This window comes from Helianthus annuus, chromosome 2 (assembly GCF_002127325.2).
Source record: "Helianthus annuus cultivar XRQ/B chromosome 2, HanXRQr2.0-SUNRISE, whole genome shotgun sequence".
Classification (NCBI taxonomy): Eukaryota; Viridiplantae; Streptophyta; class Magnoliopsida; order Asterales; family Asteraceae; genus Helianthus; species Helianthus annuus.
In genome coordinates this window covers 122173552-122195418 of record NC_035434.2, presented here as the reverse complement: position 1 = coordinate 122195418, position 21867 = coordinate 122173552, and the positions used below count along the sequence as shown (strand labels likewise).

The 21867-nt window shown below is 38.6% G+C and overlaps 1 protein-coding gene and 1 long non-coding RNA gene across 2 annotated transcripts; one reads left to right on the top strand and one right to left on the bottom strand.

Moving 5' to 3' along the window:
- The first annotated feature begins 8857 nt into the window (after positions 1-8857).
- Positions 8858-9433, top strand: LOC118486578. Its single transcript, XR_004879204.1, has 3 exons — positions 8858-8873; positions 8961-9052; positions 9303-9433. It is a non-coding gene; the product is annotated as an uncharacterized LOC118486578 (long non-coding RNA).
- A 1715-nt stretch (positions 9434-11148) lies between these two features.
- On the bottom strand, positions 11149-12303 carry LOC118485659 (putative F-box protein At1g50870). The gene has a single exon (XM_035982006.1). It carries the CDS (start codon positions 12301-12303, stop codon positions 11149-11151), a length of 1155 nt encoding a protein of 384 aa, XP_035837899.1.
- Between the last annotated feature and the right edge of the window lie 9564 nt (positions 12304-21867).

The following is a 21867-nucleotide window of genomic DNA, read 5'->3' as shown; positions in this document are numbered from 1 at the left end:
AGAAATGTATTTGCCTGGTTTTGGTCCTTCAGCTAGTTCTAGTTCTGTTCAGCAACCGAAGCTTCAAACTGCTTTTGTGTCCAATACGAGTTCCTTTCCATTTCCTCAATCAACAGCTGCTCCACCACAACCTCAATTCGATCCGAGGTCCTATATTCCTGTTCCAACACAGCCACAGCCACAACCTCAACAACAACAACAGCAAGCTCACTATACAAGCAATCCTCAACCTCAACCCCAAAGTCATCACACAATCTGAGTCGACAACTCAAATCTTTCACACCTTAGCATTGAAGTTGCTAAGGAACATATGGAGATTATTAACACCATGGTTAGTGCATACTGTGGTTTGGTAGCTGGTCAGCTTGGAAACATCAACATGACCAATGAAGATTATGATCAGATCGACAAGGAAGAAATGGAGTTGATGGATATTAAATGGGCTTTTGCTAGTGCGGTTAGAAGGGCAAAAGATTTCATGGCACGAACTGGAAGAACTTCGTTGGAAGGAAAGAAAAACACGAAGTATGGGTTTGATATTAATGCCGTCACGTGCTTTAATTGTGGCGAGAAAGGGCACTTTAAACGTGAGTGCACTCGACCAACAAAACACGGCAATCACAACCCCTTCAGAAACCAGACAAATGTGAATGCCCAACAAGAAAACCGTGAGAGGAGGATGGTGGCAGTGAACAACAATCAGGGACAGCCTGGAGCTACCAATCACAATCGGGCTTTGGCTGTTCAAGCTGATGAAGGATGTGACTGGTCAGTTCAGTTTGGTGAAGGTGATCAGGGAACTGGAACTGCTTTGTATGCTAAAGTCATCGAGCAGGTTCAAAAAGAAGAATCTTCTGGGAGCGATGACAGTTCTGGTTATTCTGGAAGTTCAGATGAAGAAGGCTCTGTTTCTGGGGATAATCACTCAGAGCCTGATGAGGAGGAAGAAAGTGAAGACATTCAGGATCTTCTGAATGAAGCTGATGAGCTTAAATGTCAGAAATCAATTCTGATTAGGAAGGCTGCTGCTACATCAACGGAAATGGAAAAGCTATTTTCTGAAGATGGAGCTTTTTCTTTTCAATCTGCCTTTATGGCAAACGGCTCAGCCTCTACTAGTCAGGTAAATTCTGAACCTCCTGTCCCTAGTATTTGTAACTCATGTGCAGAGATGAAGCTTGAATCAGAACAGCTTCACAGTCATAATCAGAATTTGGTTATTGAACTGTCGAAATGCCAAGAGGCAAACATGGCTTTAACCCGGAATGAAAAAGAATTTAAATCTGTAATAGAAACATTAAAGAAAAATGTGTCCGAGGTTAACAAAGTAGTTTACCACAAACAAGTAAGTATAAATGAATACATTAACCTTGTGGAAGAAACTAAGAAGCAATTAGCCATTGCCCAATACGAGCATGATGCGATCAAACAGAAATTGGATAGTTATTCTAACTCCCGATTTGTGCTTGATCACATAATTGACGTTCAACAACTGAAAGGGAACGTGAGAGGAGTTGGGTATAAGGCATGTCCACCTCCTTTGATGAGCAACTATACCAAGATGCCTGATGAAGAAGAAATGCCTCGGTATGAACCCAGTGTGCCTTTGAACTTTGAGGAATTTTCTACTGGCCTAGGGTTCAAACCGGAGAATTCTGAAAATACATCCACAAAGCAACAGGAAGCTTCAACATCCGTGAAACAAAGTCCTCCAATCATCGAGGACTGTGAGTCATCGGATGATGAATCGGAATTGGATGTAGGTGATCAGGATAAATCACTTAGCAAGATGAAAGGAGTAGTCATTCCACCAGAGAATCACATTCTTTGTGATCCTGATACTCCTGATGTTCCATCTGTTAAGGAGCAAGTGATTGATCCTGTCAAAGTTGATAAAACAGGTGTGTCTACTGTTAAAAGCAGTAATGTGCTGTACACTTTGGTTGGAGATAATAAAATCTACTCAGATCATGTTTTTCCAATTAAAAATGTAAATAAATCTTTGATTGACAAAGTCTTTGAAGACAATACAAACAAATTTTTGGGAAAAACACTTCCGGGAATTGTGGTAACACAATGTGATCCAATTCCTAAGGCTGAGATTAGGAAACAGTTTGGTAATCAAAAATCTCCAACCACTCGACAACCTACTGCTTCTAAGGGTAAACAACCTCAACGAGCTCCAAAGTCAAAGGCTAAAGTTGAATCAAAAGGAGCTCGTTACATGAAGAAAGGAAAAGATGTTAAATTTGTAGCATCAAAAGGTACTGATAAAATTGAGACTTTTGAAAACAAATCAAACAATGATTTTGTACAACAAGTCAAAATTTTGAAACGTAACAGTGATAACAATTACACTCAACATACAAATGGGTGTGATGAACGAGCAAGTACCTCAGGTTCTACAGATTCAACATCTGTCAGTCGATCAAGCTCTCCTAAGTTTGTTGAAAGGAGAACTTGTTTCAAATGTGGGAAGGTTGGGCACATCATTAAGGATTGCACCAACTTGCCCAAACCAAATTTTGTTGAGAAAACCCCATCTGAACAGTCTCACCCACAACGTCGTCCTGTTCCTCCAAAACATGATAAACGAACTGTTAAGGAACAAGAAACGAAACAACGACGTCATAACATTAAAACTGTTAAAAAGGCATTGAAATCTGAAGTCAAAACAGTTAAAAGGAAACCTAGTTTGTCACAACCTTTAAAATCAGAAACTGTACATAATACACAATCTGGTAAACAAAAACAAGCTAGGAAACCTAAAAGGAGTGCTAGTTCAGGGGGAGTAAATGTGTTTGAAAACCATCAGCAAATCGAGCTCATTATTCGAGATGCTCAGGGACGACCCAAGACCACTAAGGCTTGGGTCCCCATCCTCAACTAATGTGTTCAAATGACATGTGCAGGATGTTCTAGGAGGAACTATTAATAGTCATTGGATTGTTGATAGTGGAGCATCCAGGCACATGACTGGCGACTTACGGCTCCTATATGACGTGAGAAATATCAGAGGAGGGTATGTTGCTTTTGCGGGTGATAAAGGTGGCTACATCACTGGAGAAGGAAGCATCTCCAATGGTATCGTGTGCTTTGATAAGATCAATTATGTGAAGCAAATTGATCACAATCTTCTCAGTGTGTCGCAAATCTGCGATAAAAAGTTCTCAGTGATTTTTGATGATGCTGGCTGCTATGTGCTGAAACCTGGATTCAAAATTCCACAAGAATGGATTCTCTTATCGGCTCCGAGAGTTAATGATCTTTATATTCTCGACATGAGCCAGGCGATTACAACATCTGCACAAGTTACTTGTTTTGTCTCAAAAGCCACAGAAAAGGAGTCTATATCTTGGCACAGAAGAATGGGACACATTCACTTGAGAAAGATGAACCATTTGGTGAAAAATAATCTTGTGAATGGTGTGCCTGTAAGAAGTTTTCATCTACAAGATATCTGTGTCTCGTGCCAAAAGGGGAAGCAAACGAAGAAGTCTCACCCTTTGAAGAAAATCAACACTGTTAGCAAGCCTCTCGAACGTCTTCATATGGACCTCTTTGGACCTATGAAGCACAAGACAACGTTTGGTGATGCTTATTGTTTAGTAGTTACTGATGACTACTCTAGATTTTCTTGGGTATCTTTTATGGCACACAAGAGTGAAACTCCTGGCATCCTCAAGGATCTTCTTACAATGTTGGAAAATCTCTATACGTTGAAAGTAAAAAGGATCCGAAGCGACAATGGAACTGAATTCAAGAATCAGGTTATGGATGAGTTTTGTACTTCTAAAGGCATTCTTCATGAGTACAGTTCTCGTTATACTCCACAACAAAATGGTGTCGCTGAGAGGAAGAATCGGACGATCATAGAAACTGCAAGAACAATGTTAGTAGAGTCGGAACTCCCTATTCAATTCTGGGGAGAGGCTGTATCGGCTGCTTGCTACACGTTGAACAGAGTTCTTACAGTAAAGAGACATGGCAAGACTTGCTTCGAACTCCTTCAGAGAAGGAAACCGGATCTTTCTTACCTTGAACCGTTTGGTGCTCCTTGTACTATGATTGAGCCGGATGGAAAGTTTGGTGCAAGAGCTATCGAGGGTTTCTTCCTTGGATATGCTACTCCTAATTTTCGTGTTTGGAATCTAGCTACCAAAAAGATAGAGCTATGGAGTGAAGTTAGGGTTCAAAGGTACACGAGTCCTGTTAGGGCTCCGGGTGATCCGTGGATGTTCGATTATGATGGCCTATTTGACTCCTTCAATCTGCCAACCTTTGACGAAGAATCAGCAGCGGCTCGGATGTTGTTGGAAAGTGACAACGCTGCAGTCTCGCCATTGGTTAGACCTATTGTTGTAGACTCTCAAGCTTCTTCGTCAGTCAAAAATATGGTTCAAAATGAGGTTTATGAAGATGCTGCTGATTATAATGACTCTTCTGAAGATGATGAATATCATGATGCAGCCGAAGGATCTTCAGCTCCAGCTGCTCCTGTTCAAGGTGCCTCTGGTGATACACCTCATACGCAGAATATAGATACTGCTGAAGGGAATGCATCCACTTCTACCCACATTCCAGGTGTAGAGTTGGTTGTTGATCTTAATCTGAATAATTTGGGTATCAATGCTCGTGTACCGGATAATCCCGAAATGAGGATTCACGATACCCATCCACAGCAGAATATCATAGGAGATGTCCATCGCGGTGTGCAGACGCGTAATCAACTGAGAAATAACCGGAATGCTGGTTTGTATTCAGCTATAAGAGAATCTGGCCAACAGAATGACTGGTCCTTCGCGTGTTACGTGTCACAAGAAGAACCAAAGTCGTGGAAAGACGCTTTGAAAGATAGTGCCTGGGTTGAAGCCATGCAGGAAGAATTACAGCAATTTCACAAGCTTGGTGTTTGGAAGCTTGTTGAAAAGCCTGAGAACTACAAGAAGATTGGCACTCGATGGGTCTTCAAATGCAAGAAAGACGACCGTGGAGTGGTTATTCGAAACAAAGCTCGTTTAGTCGTTCAAGGTTTTCGTCAGATAGAAGGGATCGACTACAACGAAGTCTATGCACCAGTTGCACGTCTGGAAGCTATTCGGATCTTTCTGGCTTATGCCTCATTCAAAGGATTCAAGGTTTACCAGATGGACGTCAAAAGTGCATTTTTACATGGTGTGGTTGAAGAAGAGGTATATGTCGAACAGCCTCCAGGTTTTGAAGATCCTGTTCATCCCGATCGGGTTTGGTTGCTCAACAAAGCTCTCTATGGTCTTCATCAAGCGCCACGAGCTTGGTATGCAACCTTATCTACATATCTGCTGGAGAACGGTTTTCGAAGAGGTCTTATCGATTGTACTCTCTTCATCAAAGAACAAGATGGAGATCTTCTTCTGGTTCAGGTATATGTTGATGATATTATTTTTGGTTCTACTAATGATGTTTTGTGTAGGAATTTCGAGCGCATCATGCAGGATAAATTCGAGATGAGTGCTATGGGGGAAATGAATTTCTTTTTGGGCCTACAAGTGCAACAAACGGAGTCTGGGATATTCATCCATCAGACTAAATATGTTGGAGACATCTTGAGCCGGTTCCAGATGTCCGATGCAACGCCCATTGGTACCCCACTGCCAACTAATCACGGAATAACTCCTGATGTGAAGGGTGAACCTGTTAGCCCTTCATACTATCGCGCGATGATTGGATCACTTATGTACCTCACAGCATCAAGGCCAGATATAATGTACCCAACGTGCCTACTTGCCAGATATCAAGTTAATCCGAAGGCCTCACATCTTGCTGCTGTCAAAAGGATTTTTCGTTATTTGAAGGCTTACCCCGACACCGGTCTGTGGTATCCTAGGGATAATAACTTTGACTTGGTCGCATTCAGTGATTCTGATTTTGGCGGATGTAAAATCGACGGCAAATCCACAACTGCTGGATGTCAGTTTTTAGGAAATCGCCTAGTCACATGGCAGTGCAAGAAGCAGACGTGTGTCGCTACATCAACATGCGAAGCTGAATACATTGCTGCCTCAAGTTGTTGTTCACAAGTTCTTTGGATCCAACAACAATTGCGGGACTACGGTTTTGAATTCCTAACTACTCCTATTTACGTTGATAATTCTGCTGCTTTAGATATCACTAAAAATCCTGTGCAGCATTCCAAGACCAAACACATCGAAATCAAATATCACTTCATACGTGATTGCTTTGAGAAAAGGCTAATCGATGTTGTTAAGGTCCACACCGATGACCAACGTGCCGACTTATTTACCAAAGCTTTTGACAAATCTAGATTTGACTTTTTATTATTGGTAAACGGCATTAAGGTCAAGCATGAGTAAAACCAACATCGGAAAATCATTTTTGTGAATATCTTTGTGTGTTTTTAAATTTATCTTAGTTTGTTGATTTTAGGGGGAGTAAATCCAAAAATCGGAAAATACAAAAACATCGAAAAATTTCAAAAACACAAAAACAATAGAAAAACAAAAATGAGTTTCCTGGCGAGCAAAAGAGAAAATGATAGTACATCAGTGGTCTATCCAAACCTCTTTAAACCTTAAATGCAAAACGATAAGCAGCTCTATATAAGATGTATCGGTAGGCTCACAATCATTTTAAAGTGTGCAGGGTGATATAAATCTTAATCGACTGAAGACCAGGTGGGAACCATTCATTGGCATATGGTCTTAGTACCGAAATTTCGTTTGATAGATTGCCGAGGTTCTGAGATATTCGGTCTTTATGCTGCTTATCATCTGGGTATCATGGTTGCTTCTATAAATAGACTAAGTCTAAGATCTTCCATGATACCATACATACGTGTACATATTACATACTGCATTCGACCTCAATAAGTGATAAACAATCACATGTCCAAATCAAATAAGTGATAAAATATCACACTTATCCGGGTGTCAAGTTCGTCTCTCTGCTGTACGGAAGTACTGACCTGTTCACGCACTTGCACCTGTGCCCTCATGCATACGAAAATCAAGTTCCTCATCAATAAGTGATTATATCACATAGGGCTTGTTTTCAAATCAAAATAAGTGAGTATCTCACAATTTATACGGTCAAACAGATGATAATCGGTATACTCACCGGTAAGATGAACTCTCGTGCATACCTTGATACGGGAATGTGTCGTGATGTGGATGAACACCGGTCGGTAAGTATAAATCATACCTTAACGTATCCCCTCGCCATGATTACATCTGATAAGTTGAGCTTAAGTGGACAACAATACCGATAATTGTTATAGGATGCTTATCTTAATATTAACTAACTGAACAACAAGAGTGTTTTGGCATGACCGTACACTGATATGATTCTCTTACCCTCGAAACTCGCAAAAAGAATGTTTGTATATATTTATTTATTTACTGCTTAACTTTTATTGTTTTCTTTTAAAAGAGTTTCGTCGTTTGGTGCATATCAGCACGACATTAGCGGTGATGTCGTTTGATAACACTCAAAGGATTTTAACTTGTTGTCTTTTACTTTCAAAAATACCAAAAAGATTTTAGGTGTGTTTTAATATAAACTTTATAAAAGCCAAAAAGATTTTATTTCTGCTTTATTTTCGATCGTACGATGTTGGAGCTCGAGTCTTCGTTACCTGAAACCTGACTGAAAACCGAACTGACTAAATCTTCATAAACGGTCGAAATTTGCATGTTTTGAAAGTTAAAGACTAAAATTGACAAATTTTATTAAACTTTCAAACTGTCGGACGGTGTTTGATTGTGACATGGTCATTCGTGTGTCATTTGTTTATACTATATTCCAGGCAGTTGTTCTCATTATGCGTTTAGATTTCTTGCATGTGCAGATTCTAAAGGCTAGGAGAACATGGTCGATGACAAGCTTTGGGATGAAGACACGACGAGAAGGCGCTCAAAAGATGAAGATGATCGAGTTGCCGTTGGCCATCATCAACACCACAAGGATCTCACTTCATAAAGTTAAAGTATTTCACGAGCATAACTCAAGGGGGAGCTTATGTTAAGGGGGAGTTTGTCAACACACTTCCTACATGATACGGGTAGTTTGTTGATACACTCTCTGCTTTCAAGACGTGAAGACTTTGAAGATCCTCCGACATTGAAGACTTGTAAGGACATCAGAGTTTTGGTAACTCGAAGACCAAAGACCGTCGAAGTTCAAGACGAGTCTGCATCTATAGAAGATAAAGACAAAGCTACAGCCAAGGGGGAGTTTGTTGGTGCACTTGTGTCTGTACTTTGTCTGTGTTCGGCCTGTATGAAAACGATGTCCTAAGTCAGTCTGTAAGTTGACCAAGTCAACTATCCTCCTAGTTTGACTTGGACAACATGATGTTGTCTGGATCGAAGGATAGCCTCGAAGGATACAACTGATCCTTCGAGGTGCTAGAAAGATATGGTTCGACCATGGTTCAACCATTAGACATCGAAGGATGATCCTTCGATGTCCATGATGATCGTTCGAGCTCCCTGTCATCGATAGATGATCCTTCGGACCATCTATCGAGTCCTTCGACCAGATCTGCTATGTATGGGTATAAATACCCATGCAGTGTGTGAGTGTTAGACAGATGCACACATAGAGAGCTAGAGAGCATTCTGCTGGAAACACACACACACACTTGAGAGTTTACATCTTTGGTTTTGTAAACATTGTGCTTGTAACCGTAAACCTTCATACGTATTAATACAGTGGTGTTAATCGGTGAAATCTTGTGTGCTTGTTTCTCTACTTGCTTCATCCCGGTTTGCCTACTAGCTTGGATTCCGCACTCGCTAGTGGGTTAGTATAACAAGGTTTAGGTTTGTTCTCGATCCTCCGAGAAAAGGGACCTACACTTCGCCGATATATGAGTAAGTTACCTATCTAGATCATGATTTTCTTTGCATTGCTTGTTTTTTTAGAGGCCAAAGCCCTGATAACTTTCCCTTTTTACTCAGATGACTATGTTATCTGCAATAGTTGCAAGGGCCGACATACACGCATTGAAAAGGATAAGGAGAACCGTCTGACGTTCCTCAACTGTGACGAGGTATCCCCCACCCCCACATTCATGTTCATACCTGACAGAACATGCTTTTTTTTATTTGCATGTCAACCCGGGTCGGGATTTGTGTGTCGAGTCATCACATTGATTTTTGAATAAAGCCAACTTTCAGACCTCTCGACCGGGTTTCTTTATTAACTATATCATATTATTTCATTCTATTTCCTTGTGCGCCGCTACACTCATTCAGTTTTAATTAAATTAACATTTGTCTTCCTTTTTATTTTCTTTCTAGTGCGGTTCTCAAAGGTCCGTCGCTCCAATTAAGGCCGGCTTCGTCGCTCGGGTCGGTCGCAGGAAGGCTGAAATCTAGCAGAAAAGGGACGGAGAAAAAAAGACATGATCGTTTGCATTCAGAAACCCTACTTCCCACAACAAAAAACAGCATGCTTTAATTTTCTTTGACTGTTCATGTTAACGTTGTAGATAACAAACATAACCGTAGTGTTGCTTGCTTGCTTTTTTTTCACCTTTAGTTTATCAAACAACATGCTTTATTTATCCTTGCTTTCATCGATCTTTATGTGTCAAACAAGCCCTAATTTGCCCAATGTGTTGGTAAACTTTGTATAAGTCCGCTTTCGCGACACGTCTAACTATCATTGCTGGACTAGCTAGTTGAAACCATTTTTGATTCATTTTCTACCTTTTATTCTCTATCTTTTATAATGTACGTAAGACACAACTCAGCAAAACAAAAACTTAAAAATGACTTGTATGAATACTGATCATTAATCTGTCTATGTAGAATCACAAATTGGAGTATGTTATGAAATGCTTGGCAACAATCTTCCCTCTGCGACAGACGTTATAAGTATGTATTTAGCTTTTTTTTTAGAATGGTAGAAAACTATATATAGCAAGGGCGAGCAAGAAGTTGTAAAACCCAACAAAAAGTACAATTACAAGATTACATCTCTTATATTGGAATCACACCATCTACCTCAACAATTGAATTTGGATCTACTTGTTAACCATTAGAACGAGTTTAACTTTACGTCTTCTATTGTTTTAAGTCGGGATGAAGTTATGAGAAAATTCTAATTTATTCATGATGAAGTTTTAGGAGAAATCTATTATTCCTTGCTTTTCAGATGTGCCAAAGAGTCGACAAAACGATCGTCATGATGCCCTTCTTCCGTTCCTCGGCCAGTTAAATTGTTAGCCCACTCCAATTCCCCCAAACGTGTTCTCTCGAGTATGGAAAGCTTTAGCCACATAAAATATTGACTTTAACTATACATAGAATACTTATTTATCTGATTGGCATCTTAATTCTCAAAGGTATTAATATCCTAATCTCAAAGGTATGGTCCAACCTAATTTTTCCAATAGCTATGCTAATCTTCAGCATTAACACTCCTATGATCCCAAGTAATTTCACTAAACTAAACGATAGGGTCAAAACTGGACCTAAACCATTAATCAGCAAAACATAAAATTTAAGAAATTCCCTAAAGACCATGGAAAATGAAATAAGAAAGAAAATTTGGTGAATCTTAAAGAGTAGATTATAATGTGAGATGACTACCCATGCGCAATTCGGTCTCCTTATGACACATGTTTCCCATGTTATCCCATCCAAAACACATGACAAAAAACCAAGACACAAAGGTTAAGTAATCATGGGTTTCAAATCAAATATACATTTTTTCTCCTTATGACACATGTTTCCCATGTTATCCCATCCAAAACACATGACAAAAAACCAAGACACAAAGGTTAAGTAATCATGGGTTTCAAATCATTGTTTTGTGCTAAAAAAATGTATATTTGAGGGTGGATGTTAATATCCTAACCACAATGGTATGATACTTCCTTACGTCTTCAATATGTATCCTAATAACAATCCTGCCAGAACATAACACAATTCAAAGCGGTTTGATTTACTGTGTAGCAAAACAGGATTAGGAACACCCTATCCAAAAAGGTTGGTAAATAAAACACTATTTAACAACATAAATCTCCATAAAAACATACATCAAAGAAAGTGAAACCTGAATTGCAAAGTAGGATGCAAGAACTAGCATTTACCCATGGAAGAACTTGTACTGGATCATCAAGTCTTGTCATATGTTCCTCTACAAAGGAAGCATGCTTTCAACATAACACCCGATCTTATCAAACATCAATGTTCTTGACAACGGAAATTGATGGCCGGGAGTGAAATGTAATGATCTAAAACATCTACTCTTCCTGTTATAGACAGGTATAGTCATCACATTTTTGGAAAACTTGCTTGAGGAAATGATAATCTCGTCCGTATTAATAGAATCCATAGAGAAATCGAAACCTGACCCTCTCCAAGGCTCGGGGAATGTAATGGTTTCTTTGATCCAAATACGATTTTCATAGTTTTGTAATATCCAGATATACATTTCGTTGATATCATCCACAAAATCATGACAACAAACTCCTAGACAGCCATTGATTTTTATGATGTAAGGATTATTTTTCACCGCATCAGCACGGGCCAAAACATCTTGAGGAGTGTTAATTAAAGAAAATTTTTCGGTTCTAAAGTCAAACGCCAAAATATCATACGATTCCAGCATTAGATATACTACACTATTGACACAAACACCATCCTTGGTGTGATAACCATCCCAACTAAAAGCAGGAGGTTCTGTATCGATCTTTCGCCATGAATAATTTGTCATAGACAAAATCATAATCTCAATAGCAAGAGGTTTAAAAAGTTTCCTGATGGATAAAATCTTATGTTCGTTTCTAGACTCATCGAACCCAAATAAATAAAACATAGAAGAACCCGGAGATGGGAGTTTAAAACTCTTATGCGTGCTTGGGTTAACAAGGAAAGCATGAGCGTGGGAAGACCAAGTATGGTAAGTAAAGCATACTAACCCGTTCAAATGTTGGGCTGCTATACTAGCAAAACAAGGGTGGTCGAGTGTCATGAGATGAGTAACGGGTCCACCGTCATGTGGGGCTGAGAGAAAGTGTCGTTTGCCAGTGGAAAAATTGTAAGCGGAGATGAATAAGGCTGTGCGGTGGGCAGCGGTGGCGCGAGTGAAGTGCAGTTTGGTGAATGATGGAGTGGAGATGAGCGAGAGCCATGGTTTGGAGACTGATCGGAATCGGAGGATGGATTTAGCGGGGAGTCTGGAGAGGATCTCTTCGATGATCTCACCTGGAAATGAAGTCGTTGCTTTCTTGGTTGATCGATTATCTGCTGCCGTCGATTGCTCATCATATTCATATTCTAGGGTTTTCATTTTGGGTGCTACTTTCTACACCCCCTAATTACTTTTTTCACCCTCCTCCTCTCACATACTTACAGGTGGGGCCTGCGTGGGACCGACAGTTTTCCTCTCACAAGGGGGGGTATAATCAGGAACGAGGGGGGGTGTGTATAGAATGAGCCTTCATTTTCTGCACACAGTTGACGACAGAACGAAGAGATATGTCGCAGGGCAAGGGGCCTTTTCAGCATATTTATATTATAATTTAAGCTTTTCTATTTTTCAGTAATTAAATTTCCGTTCCAAAAAAACTTCCAGGGTTTTTATTTATTTTTAACTAAGTTAGTAAACCGTATGTTACACGGATTGAACAATAAAATTCGTAAAATTTATAAAACTGTAACATAGGTTGAATGTTAAAACTTGTTAATATTTATAAAATAATAATGTAATAGAAATACATACACACTTGAAATGGTATCAAATGAGTACTTATTTATTTCTTTACCAAGTTTATTTAAACAGCATAGTGTAAACACAAAAATAAAGGAAGTTATGTTGCTTAGAATGTATACAAGTTTATTGCCTAAGGTAATGTTGATCTGTGCCATTAGTAGCTCAATTCATATGGATGTTCCGCTAATAATGAGAAATATATTGTCAATCTCTAAACAATACATAATATTAAAATAATTTTGTCAAATGGGTGTGCCGTTTCTTAAAGGAGTCCTCAAACAGGGAATACAAGAACCATGTAAACCATCCTATGGGTGGAAAATAATGACTAAACATATTGTCTTGATTCATATCCTTGTGGCTCCTTGGGTAAAGCTTACTCTAGCACATAAGATCCTATCGGCCATATCCAATAAGCAGAAGTGATCAGAGGTTAAATATGAAAAAAAAAAACATTTAATTATAAAGACACGAAGAACATAGGTCTAAGGAACAATAGTATATGCCATATAACTACCCTAAAGCTTTTAGTGCACATAAATCTGAGTAACAAATTGTTCTTCAAGAAACTACTAATCCAATAAATATTATCCTACAATCAAACTGAAACTATGGCAATTAGGTAACTCTCAATACATCAGTTACAGAAGCAGTAAAATGAAATCATTAGAAAACAACTGTGTAGCTTATACTCTGGTTCAAAATTAGATAAGTATCGTACATACTGGCAATAATTGTAATGTTTCGAAATTAGAAAACTATCGCACAACTGATGCTCGCAATAAAATCAAAACACTAACTTGAAACTTAAGCTGATACTCGCAATTGAGAGAAGGCTTATGCATTAGATAATTAGATAATAATACCTATCACATATATATATATATAGCTCTGTTAGTGGGATTGAAAGTAAAATAGCATGGATTTGAATTTGAATTCTGAAATCTATCTATAACAAAAAATGATGAAAAATAGGAACACCTTAATTGGAATCGGAAGAAATCAAGACTCAATTTTACTATTAGGTTACAGATTGTTTGACCCAACTCTCCGATTAAGAAGTTGTCAATGGCTAAGTAAATTGTGAAGAATAGAAAGGGTCAATTGAAACATGAATTACGGAATTTATATCTATTATTTTATTTACATAATTAAAGAATTTGAAATAAAAAATGAGAAGTGTATGGGAAGTGTGTAGTCTTTCATTTATCAACCACATATATATACACAATAATATAGTCAAAATGTAACTGAAAACATAACTACTTAGGAGGAGAATTAGGAGGGAATATATATGTATTTATAATACTCCCCCTCAGATATATATTATTATTTATTATACACAGTTAATAACATACTTCAGGATGATATTAAATAGATAATTCTGGACCTATATAATAAACTGATACTACTGGATCAGTTGAACTGGCTCATTAAAAACCTTACTAAGAAAATCCATTGGGACTAAACTTAGTTAAGGGAAAAAGAGTACAGTGTGTATAATTCTTCCCCTGAATTCAACAAACATCTTTCAATCTACGGAGACCGATCTTGTGTGATAGTTGCTCAAACTGTTTCTTGGTAAAGATTTTGTGAATAGGTCAGCTAAATTTTCACTTGACTTGATTTGGCAAACATCAATTTCTCCTTCTTTCTGCAATTCATATGTTGAGAAGAATTTTGGTGAAATGTGCTTTGTTCGATCACCCTTGATGTAACCTTCTTTGATTTGAGCTATGCAAGCAGCATTGTCTTCATAAATAATTGTCGGCTCCTTCTTGATCTGTTCTAATCCACATGCTTCTTGTATGTGAGTAATCATTGATCTCAACCACACGCATTCTCGACCAGCTTCATATAATGCAATTAGTTCGGCATGATTTGATGACGTTGCTGTAAGTGTTTGCTTAGTTGACTTCCAAGAAATTGTTGTGCCACCATATGTGAATACATAACCTGTTTGAGATTTTGCTTTATGCGGATCTGATAGATATCCAGCATCCGCATACTTAACAAGCTGGGACTTTTTATCTTTCTGGTAGAAAAGACCTAAGTCTTGTGTCCCGCAAATATATCGGTATATGTGTGTTATTCCATTCTAGTGTCTACGTGTTGGGTTTGAACTATATCTTGCTAGTACATGTACTGAGAATGCAATATCAGGTCTCGTGTTATTTGCAAGATACATAAGGGCACCGATTGCACTTAAGTATGGTACTTCTGGACCAAGTACTTCTTCGCCTTCTTCTTGAGGGCGGTAAGGATCCTTTTGAGGATCTAGCGGTCGGACAACCATGGGTATGCTAAACGGATGAGCTTTGTCCATATTAAAACGTACTAACATCTTCTGGATGTAGTTTGACTGGTGGACGAATGTACCGTTTCGTAAATGCTCAAACTGCAGGCCGAGACATAATTTTGTTGTGCCAAGGTCTTTCATCTCAAATTTTCTCTTTAATATATTAGCAGTTTTTTCTATCTCTTCAGGAGCTTCGATGATGTTTATATCATCAACGTAGACTGCTACTATAGTGAATTTTGATAGTGATCTTTTTATAAAAACACATAGGCTGATTACATCAGACTTGTATCCTTCTTTTTCGAGATATTCACTGAGCCGGTTGTACCACATGCGGCCAGATTGTTCAAGACCGTATAGAGATCTTTTTAGCTTTATAGCACACATGTCTCGAGGCATTGATTTTAATGCTTCGGGCATTTTTAATCCTTTTGGGATTTTCATGTAGATGTCATTTTCTAGTATCCCGTACAAGTATGCGGTGACGACATCCATAAGTCTCATTTGAAGTCCTTCTGAGATTGCAAGGCCAATCAGAAATCTAAGGGTTATCGCATCCACTACAGGGGAATACGTTTCCTCATAATCAACTCCTGGGATTTGGGAAAACCCTTGTGCTACAAGACGTGCCTTGTATCATACAATCTCATTCTTTTCATTTCTTTTTATAGCAAACACCCATTTATAACCTACTGGTTTGACGTCTATGGGTGTTCGGACTACAGGTCCGAAAACATTTCGTTTATCAAGCGAACCCAACTCAGCCTTTATGGCTTCTTTCCATTTTAGCCAATCAACTCTGTGCATGCACTCTTCTAGAGTTTTAGGTGTAACAACTGCCACTAAAATCAATAATTAGGACGATAATTAGTCAATAAGAAAACCCTAATTGAGAAACCAAAGCAATTCTGCATAATCCCTAAAATTCTCATAACAATCAGAATCTGGATCAGGGCCCCTAAAACTCAAGGGGGTTAAACCCTAAAGTTACGATTATCTAAATTATACGCTGTCGAAATATAAAATTAACGAACTGGCAACTCAGCAGACCTATACCCACGACAAGGCTACTCTAGGCTAGATGTGCACCCCAGGCGAGTCGCGACAGGAGTCACGACTTCTTCCGCGACACGCGGGGGAGTCCAATTTCACGTATAAACACTAGGCCTTGGAACTTGAAATCTGTCTTTGGAACCACGAAAATTCGAGTTACGTAGACTGAGTTATCACAGAAACAGTCCAACACACACACTAATCACGAGGTGCTGCCACAATCAGGGTAATAACTCGATCGCTATTACGATTCAACGTCCGATCGATTATAACTATCCAACGATAGTCCGGGTGCTGCTCAATTGAGCTTGTACTTTGATTATTCGTCGTGATTTCGACTTGAATATTAGAGTGCTGTTCGAATTCGGACTATGCTCTGTTATTCGTTGTGAATCCGATTGAATTATCGAGTATTGCACTGATTAATCGTTGTAAGGGTTTAATCTCGTGAATTGACGTAACTGCTGTGTTAGTTACTAACCTGCCTGTGTGTGCATTGTGTTAAACTAGGTTTAATCGAGGCTAATCAGTAGGCTTATATCTTGCTCGTTAAATCTGCAATGTGAGTCATTCTTCTTTTTAAACTGTTTTCTCACAGTTTGTGAGTAAGTTTTACAAAACTCCAAGTTATTTTCAAAGTTATAATTACGGGGATTAAGTCTTTGTAATCACCATATTACAGCCGGTATGTGGGGTTTTGTATACATTACTTATTTCCCGTCATACTTGGACAAACGGGTGGCCAAGGGGTGATCTGACCACAGTCACAGACACCATTGGACAAATGGGCTAGCCAATGGTTGGTCGAGTGACAAATACTGTGGGTAGTTGGTTTGATATCAGAAACATTGTAATTCCCCTTAATACTGTAATTTGTAACTAACAGGTCGTTTTAGAAAACTGAATGATTCACTCAGTATTTCCCCGCTGACAAAACCTTTTTCAAACATGTTTCAGGTGATCTGTGTGATCCAGGAAAAGTGCAGTAAAGCACTACAAGCTCAGAGAAGTGGCTCATTGTGAATAAATAAATAAAAGATGTTTTGGAAAATAAAGATTTCTGTGTGAAATCAACTTATTGTAAATTATGGGATTGATCCCTTAAACCTTGTGTAATATATTAAACGAGCATTTTACGGTGAAAAGATCCTGTAATAAAAGACTTCCGCTGCCGCATAAATTAGATACCACGGGTACCACTGGAACTGCTCGCGGCCCCCGACTCCGTCCAGGGTGGGTCGGGGATCGCGACAGAAGGTGGTATCAGAGCTAATAATTAATAACCTATTGAGCCACTGATCGAGCCACTGATTTAAGCCTATTACTGAATTAAGTATTTGACAAAATACTTAATCCAACTAGTTGTTATTCTGTGATTATTTGTTTTTATTAACTAATTATTTGTTAGTTACAGTATGGGTAAACAAAAGCTGTCTGCTATCTACCACAAATTAGATATTGCATCTTCTTCTAAAAACCCAGTAAACCTAGAAGAAGGAATCTTTGTCTGCAAGGCAAACTATGAGAATCCTCTTTCCCCAGAGAAAAGGGATTCGATACTTAAAAAGAGTCAGGAGACAAAGAAACCCCGAACCAAGAGAGTTAGGTTTAACCCAGAAGTCCAAGAATTGGGTAATAGTGCACCTTGGGAAGATAAAATAGACGGGAAATGGGCAAATCTTTATATGCTAGCTACTGTAGCAGAAAATGCAAATCTTTAAATATCTGATAAGTTGGGCTAGTAAGAAAAATCATTATCTAGTAAATAAATAAAATCCTAGTGTGTTTATTTCTGTTGTCCTTTGTATAAATTAGTATGCAATAAAACTTCAGTGTTTGTTTGTTAAACTTTGTTCCAAAGTTTTAACATTGCATTCTTGTATTTTGCATATATACTATGCAGCATGAGTGAGATATCGGAAGCATTTCAGAATCTCAACTTATATCCAGTGCCTATCGAAGTCTCTTACGACTTTACTGGTTACATTGCTGACATAGAAGAACCTGTGGAATTCAAAGCTCCACCGCCGGAAAAAGCCAAACCTAAAAAGAAGAGAAGATACGTAGGATGGAGGAAAGTTCGCCGTAGAAAACAGCCACTAGGAGACTTCCTAAAATAGAAAATCCTGTGAGCATGAGCAAGGGAAAGGAAATAGAAACCGGAGAAAGTTCGAAACCACCAGAAAAGGAAATAGGAATAGATCTTAAGAAAAAGGGAATAGAGATTGGCGAAAGCTCCAAACAACCAGAAGAAATCACGTTCCAAGACGAAATCGACCGTCTACTAGAAAACTGTGAGGTCATAAGCCCAATCCGCACTAATTTGTACCCTTACCCGGCCACAGTCCAATTTCCCTTAAATGTAGCACCAGCTATTCCAGAACCTTTAATCCACACCCGACCACTAGGCGAACTGGAGGAATGGTGGACAAACGACTGGCAATTCCAAAACATAGTTAATAGTCCTTATAGTTTCCTTCCACAATTCGATTCAGAACCAATCCCGAATCCTCCCATGAGTAATGAAAACCTAGCTGAACTTCGTTAGTTCGGTAAAGAACTAATAGGTACAGGAAATAGGATCAGGGAAATAGGGGAGCAACTATCTTGGAAATACGATGAGAGGGAGCATCGTTACTAGAACTGTCAGTCAAACCAACAGGAAACCGTATTGTATAATAGTGTAAATAAGTAACCTAGAACCTTGTAAAATGGGCAATAAAACTCTGTAAGATACGGTGTGTACGGATGCATATACAATATACAATAACAAAATGAAAGTCGAGAAATCGACAATTTTGGTTATGCTTGTATGTTGTAATAATCTATGTGTTCATCTGTGCTAATTTTCTTATTAATAAGTTAGACACTAATAATTCCTACTAATTAGCAGATGGAAAACGGTAACAATGAACCAATTAATGAAGTAAATCAATCTGAGCAAGAACAGGAAGATCAATATATAACCAGACAAGATATTGAGCACTTTATCGCCCAAGGGATAGCCCATGCTATTCCAGAATTTGTGGCTGCTGTTCAAAAACATGCCGAACCACAACAATTAAATCCTAGTAAACGTACTCTGGAAGATAACGGCAGTAACAGCATAAATGGAGGCGGCAATCATAACGATCATGATCCGCAACAAGTCCCACTTCTAAAAAGAACAAAAGCTGCAACACCTGGTTGCACTTACAAAGAGTTTCTTGCCTGCAAACCCACTGAATTTGCAGGTAACGAAGGGGAAACTGCAACACTGCGTTGGTTAGAGAAAACCGAAGCAGTAATTGCAATAAGCAAATGTGCTGAAGAGGATCAAGTGATGTATGCATCAAATCTATTCAAAGAAGGAGCGTTAGAATGGTGGAACACGGTCCTCCAGGCAAAAGGAAGAAGGATAGCTTATGCCATGAGTTGGAAAGAATTTAAGAATCTTGTAGAAAGAAAATTCTGTCCCGAATATGAAAAAGATCAAATGGCAAACAAATTCCTAAGTCACCGCATGACATGGGTAGATTGTCGGGGCTATACCTCGACATTCTTTGAATACGCGAGGGTAGTGCCAACACTGGCTTCGCCAGAACCTGTACTTATTTCCCGTTACATCTGGGGGTTAATTAGTGAAATCCGTAACATCGTTAAAGCTGCGAGACCTCGTACCATTGATGATGCTGTGGAATTAGCTAATACCCTAACGGATGAATTAGTGCGCACAAGAGAGGAAGATCGCAAGAAGGAATTGGCGCAAAAGATTACCCAAGGATTTCGTATGGGTAATACCAGGAAAAGGGGAGCAGGGCAATCCTCATCACCTCCTTTCTGCAGAAATTGCAAAAAGAAGCATTATGGGCAATGCAACATGGTTTGCAATTTTTGTAAAGCAAAAGGACACCGTGAAGAAGACTGCAGGAAGAAAACAAGAATTTGTTATAACTGCAGAGAAAGAGGTCATTTCCAATTTGAATGTCCTAAGTTAGCTAAACCCATAGTCAACCAAGCTAAACCAGCTGAAGGAGCAACCAAGAAAAATGCACGTGCATTCCAGCTAACCACTCAAGAAGCCGAACTCATTCCAGATGTGATAGCTGGTACGTTTCTAGTACATGACGTATTTGCAAAAGTATTATTTGACTCTGGTGCAAACCAAAGTTTTATCAATACTTCATTTTGTCAAACTCTTAAGTTACCTTTAACCACCATTAAGCAAATTTTTACAGTCGAACAGCAGAAGGAAATTCTGTAAAAATAGATAAAGTCTGGCAAGAAGGAAAAATAGAACTATTAGGCCATAAGTTTTCTGCAAATCTGTTACCAATGAATTTAGCCGGATTCGATGTAGTGTTAGGAATGGATTGGTTAATAGCCAACCATGCACGAATCCTATGTGATAAAAATGCCGTAGAAATTCAAACCCCCACAGGAGAGGTAATTTTAATTACTGGAGATAAACCTCGAAAGCCATTGAAATTCATTTCAGTAATGAAATTAGCAAGTTATTCGAGAAAGCAGGAAATGGTGTATATGATTTCAGTAATCATTAACACTAAGGAGAAGGAACTTCAGGACATCCCCGTAGTCTCAGAATACCCAGACGTTTTTCCAGAAGAATTACCTGGATTACCACCTGATAGAGAAGTAGAGTTTAGAATTCATTTAATTCCAGATACTGCACCAATAGCTAAAGCACCTTATAGATTAGCACCTACCGAAATGCTAGAATTGAAAAAGCAATTAGATGAATTATTAAGCAAAGGATTCATACAACCTAGTTCATCCCCTTGTGGTGCACCAGTGTTGTTTGTGAAAAAGAAAGATGGATCAATGAGAATGTGTATTCATTATAGAGAATTGAATAAGGTTACGATTAAGAATCGATACCCACTACCTAGGATTGATGATCTTTTTGATCAATTGCAAGGAGCTAGGTATTTCTCTAAGATAGATTTAAGATCCGGATACCATCAGTTGAAAGTACAAGAAGAAGACATACCTAAAACTGCCTTCAGAACTAGGTATGGTCATTATGAGTTTACAGTCATGTCCTTTGGATTAACGAATGCCCCAGCAGCATTTATGGACATGATGAATCGAATCTGTAAACCATACTTGGATAAATTTGTAATTGTTTTCATCGACGTAATACTTATTTACTCCAAAAGCCAAAAAGAACATTGTGAGCACTTACATGTTCTCTTAACTTTGTTAAGAAAAGAAAGGCTTTATGCCAAATTCTCGAAGTGTGAATTTTGGCTGCAAGAAGTGCAATTCTTAGGTCATGTGATAAATCATGAAGGTATCCATGTAGATCCTGCTAAGATAGAAGCAATTACAAAATGGAAAGTCCCACAAACAGCAATGGAGATAAGAAGTTTTCTAGGCTTAGCTGGATACTATAGACGATTTATCAAAGATTTTTCTAAGATAGCAGTACCTTTAACTAAGTTAACCTGTAAAGCTGCTAAGTTTGAATGGGGACCTAGACAAGAAGAGGCTTTTAAGATTTTAAAGCATAGATTGACGAATGCACCAATCTTAGCTTTACCAGAAGGAACAGAAGACTTTGAAGTATATTGTGATGCTTCAAAATTAGGATACGGATGTGTGTTGATGCAACGCAAGAAGGTAATTGCGTATGGTTCTAGGCAATTGAAAAAGCACGAAGAGAATTATACGACTCATGATCTAGAATTAGGAGCAATAATTTTTGCCCTTAAGATCTGGAGACATTATCTGTATGGAAGTAAGTTTACTGTCTATACAGATCATAAAAGTTTAAGATATATATTTGG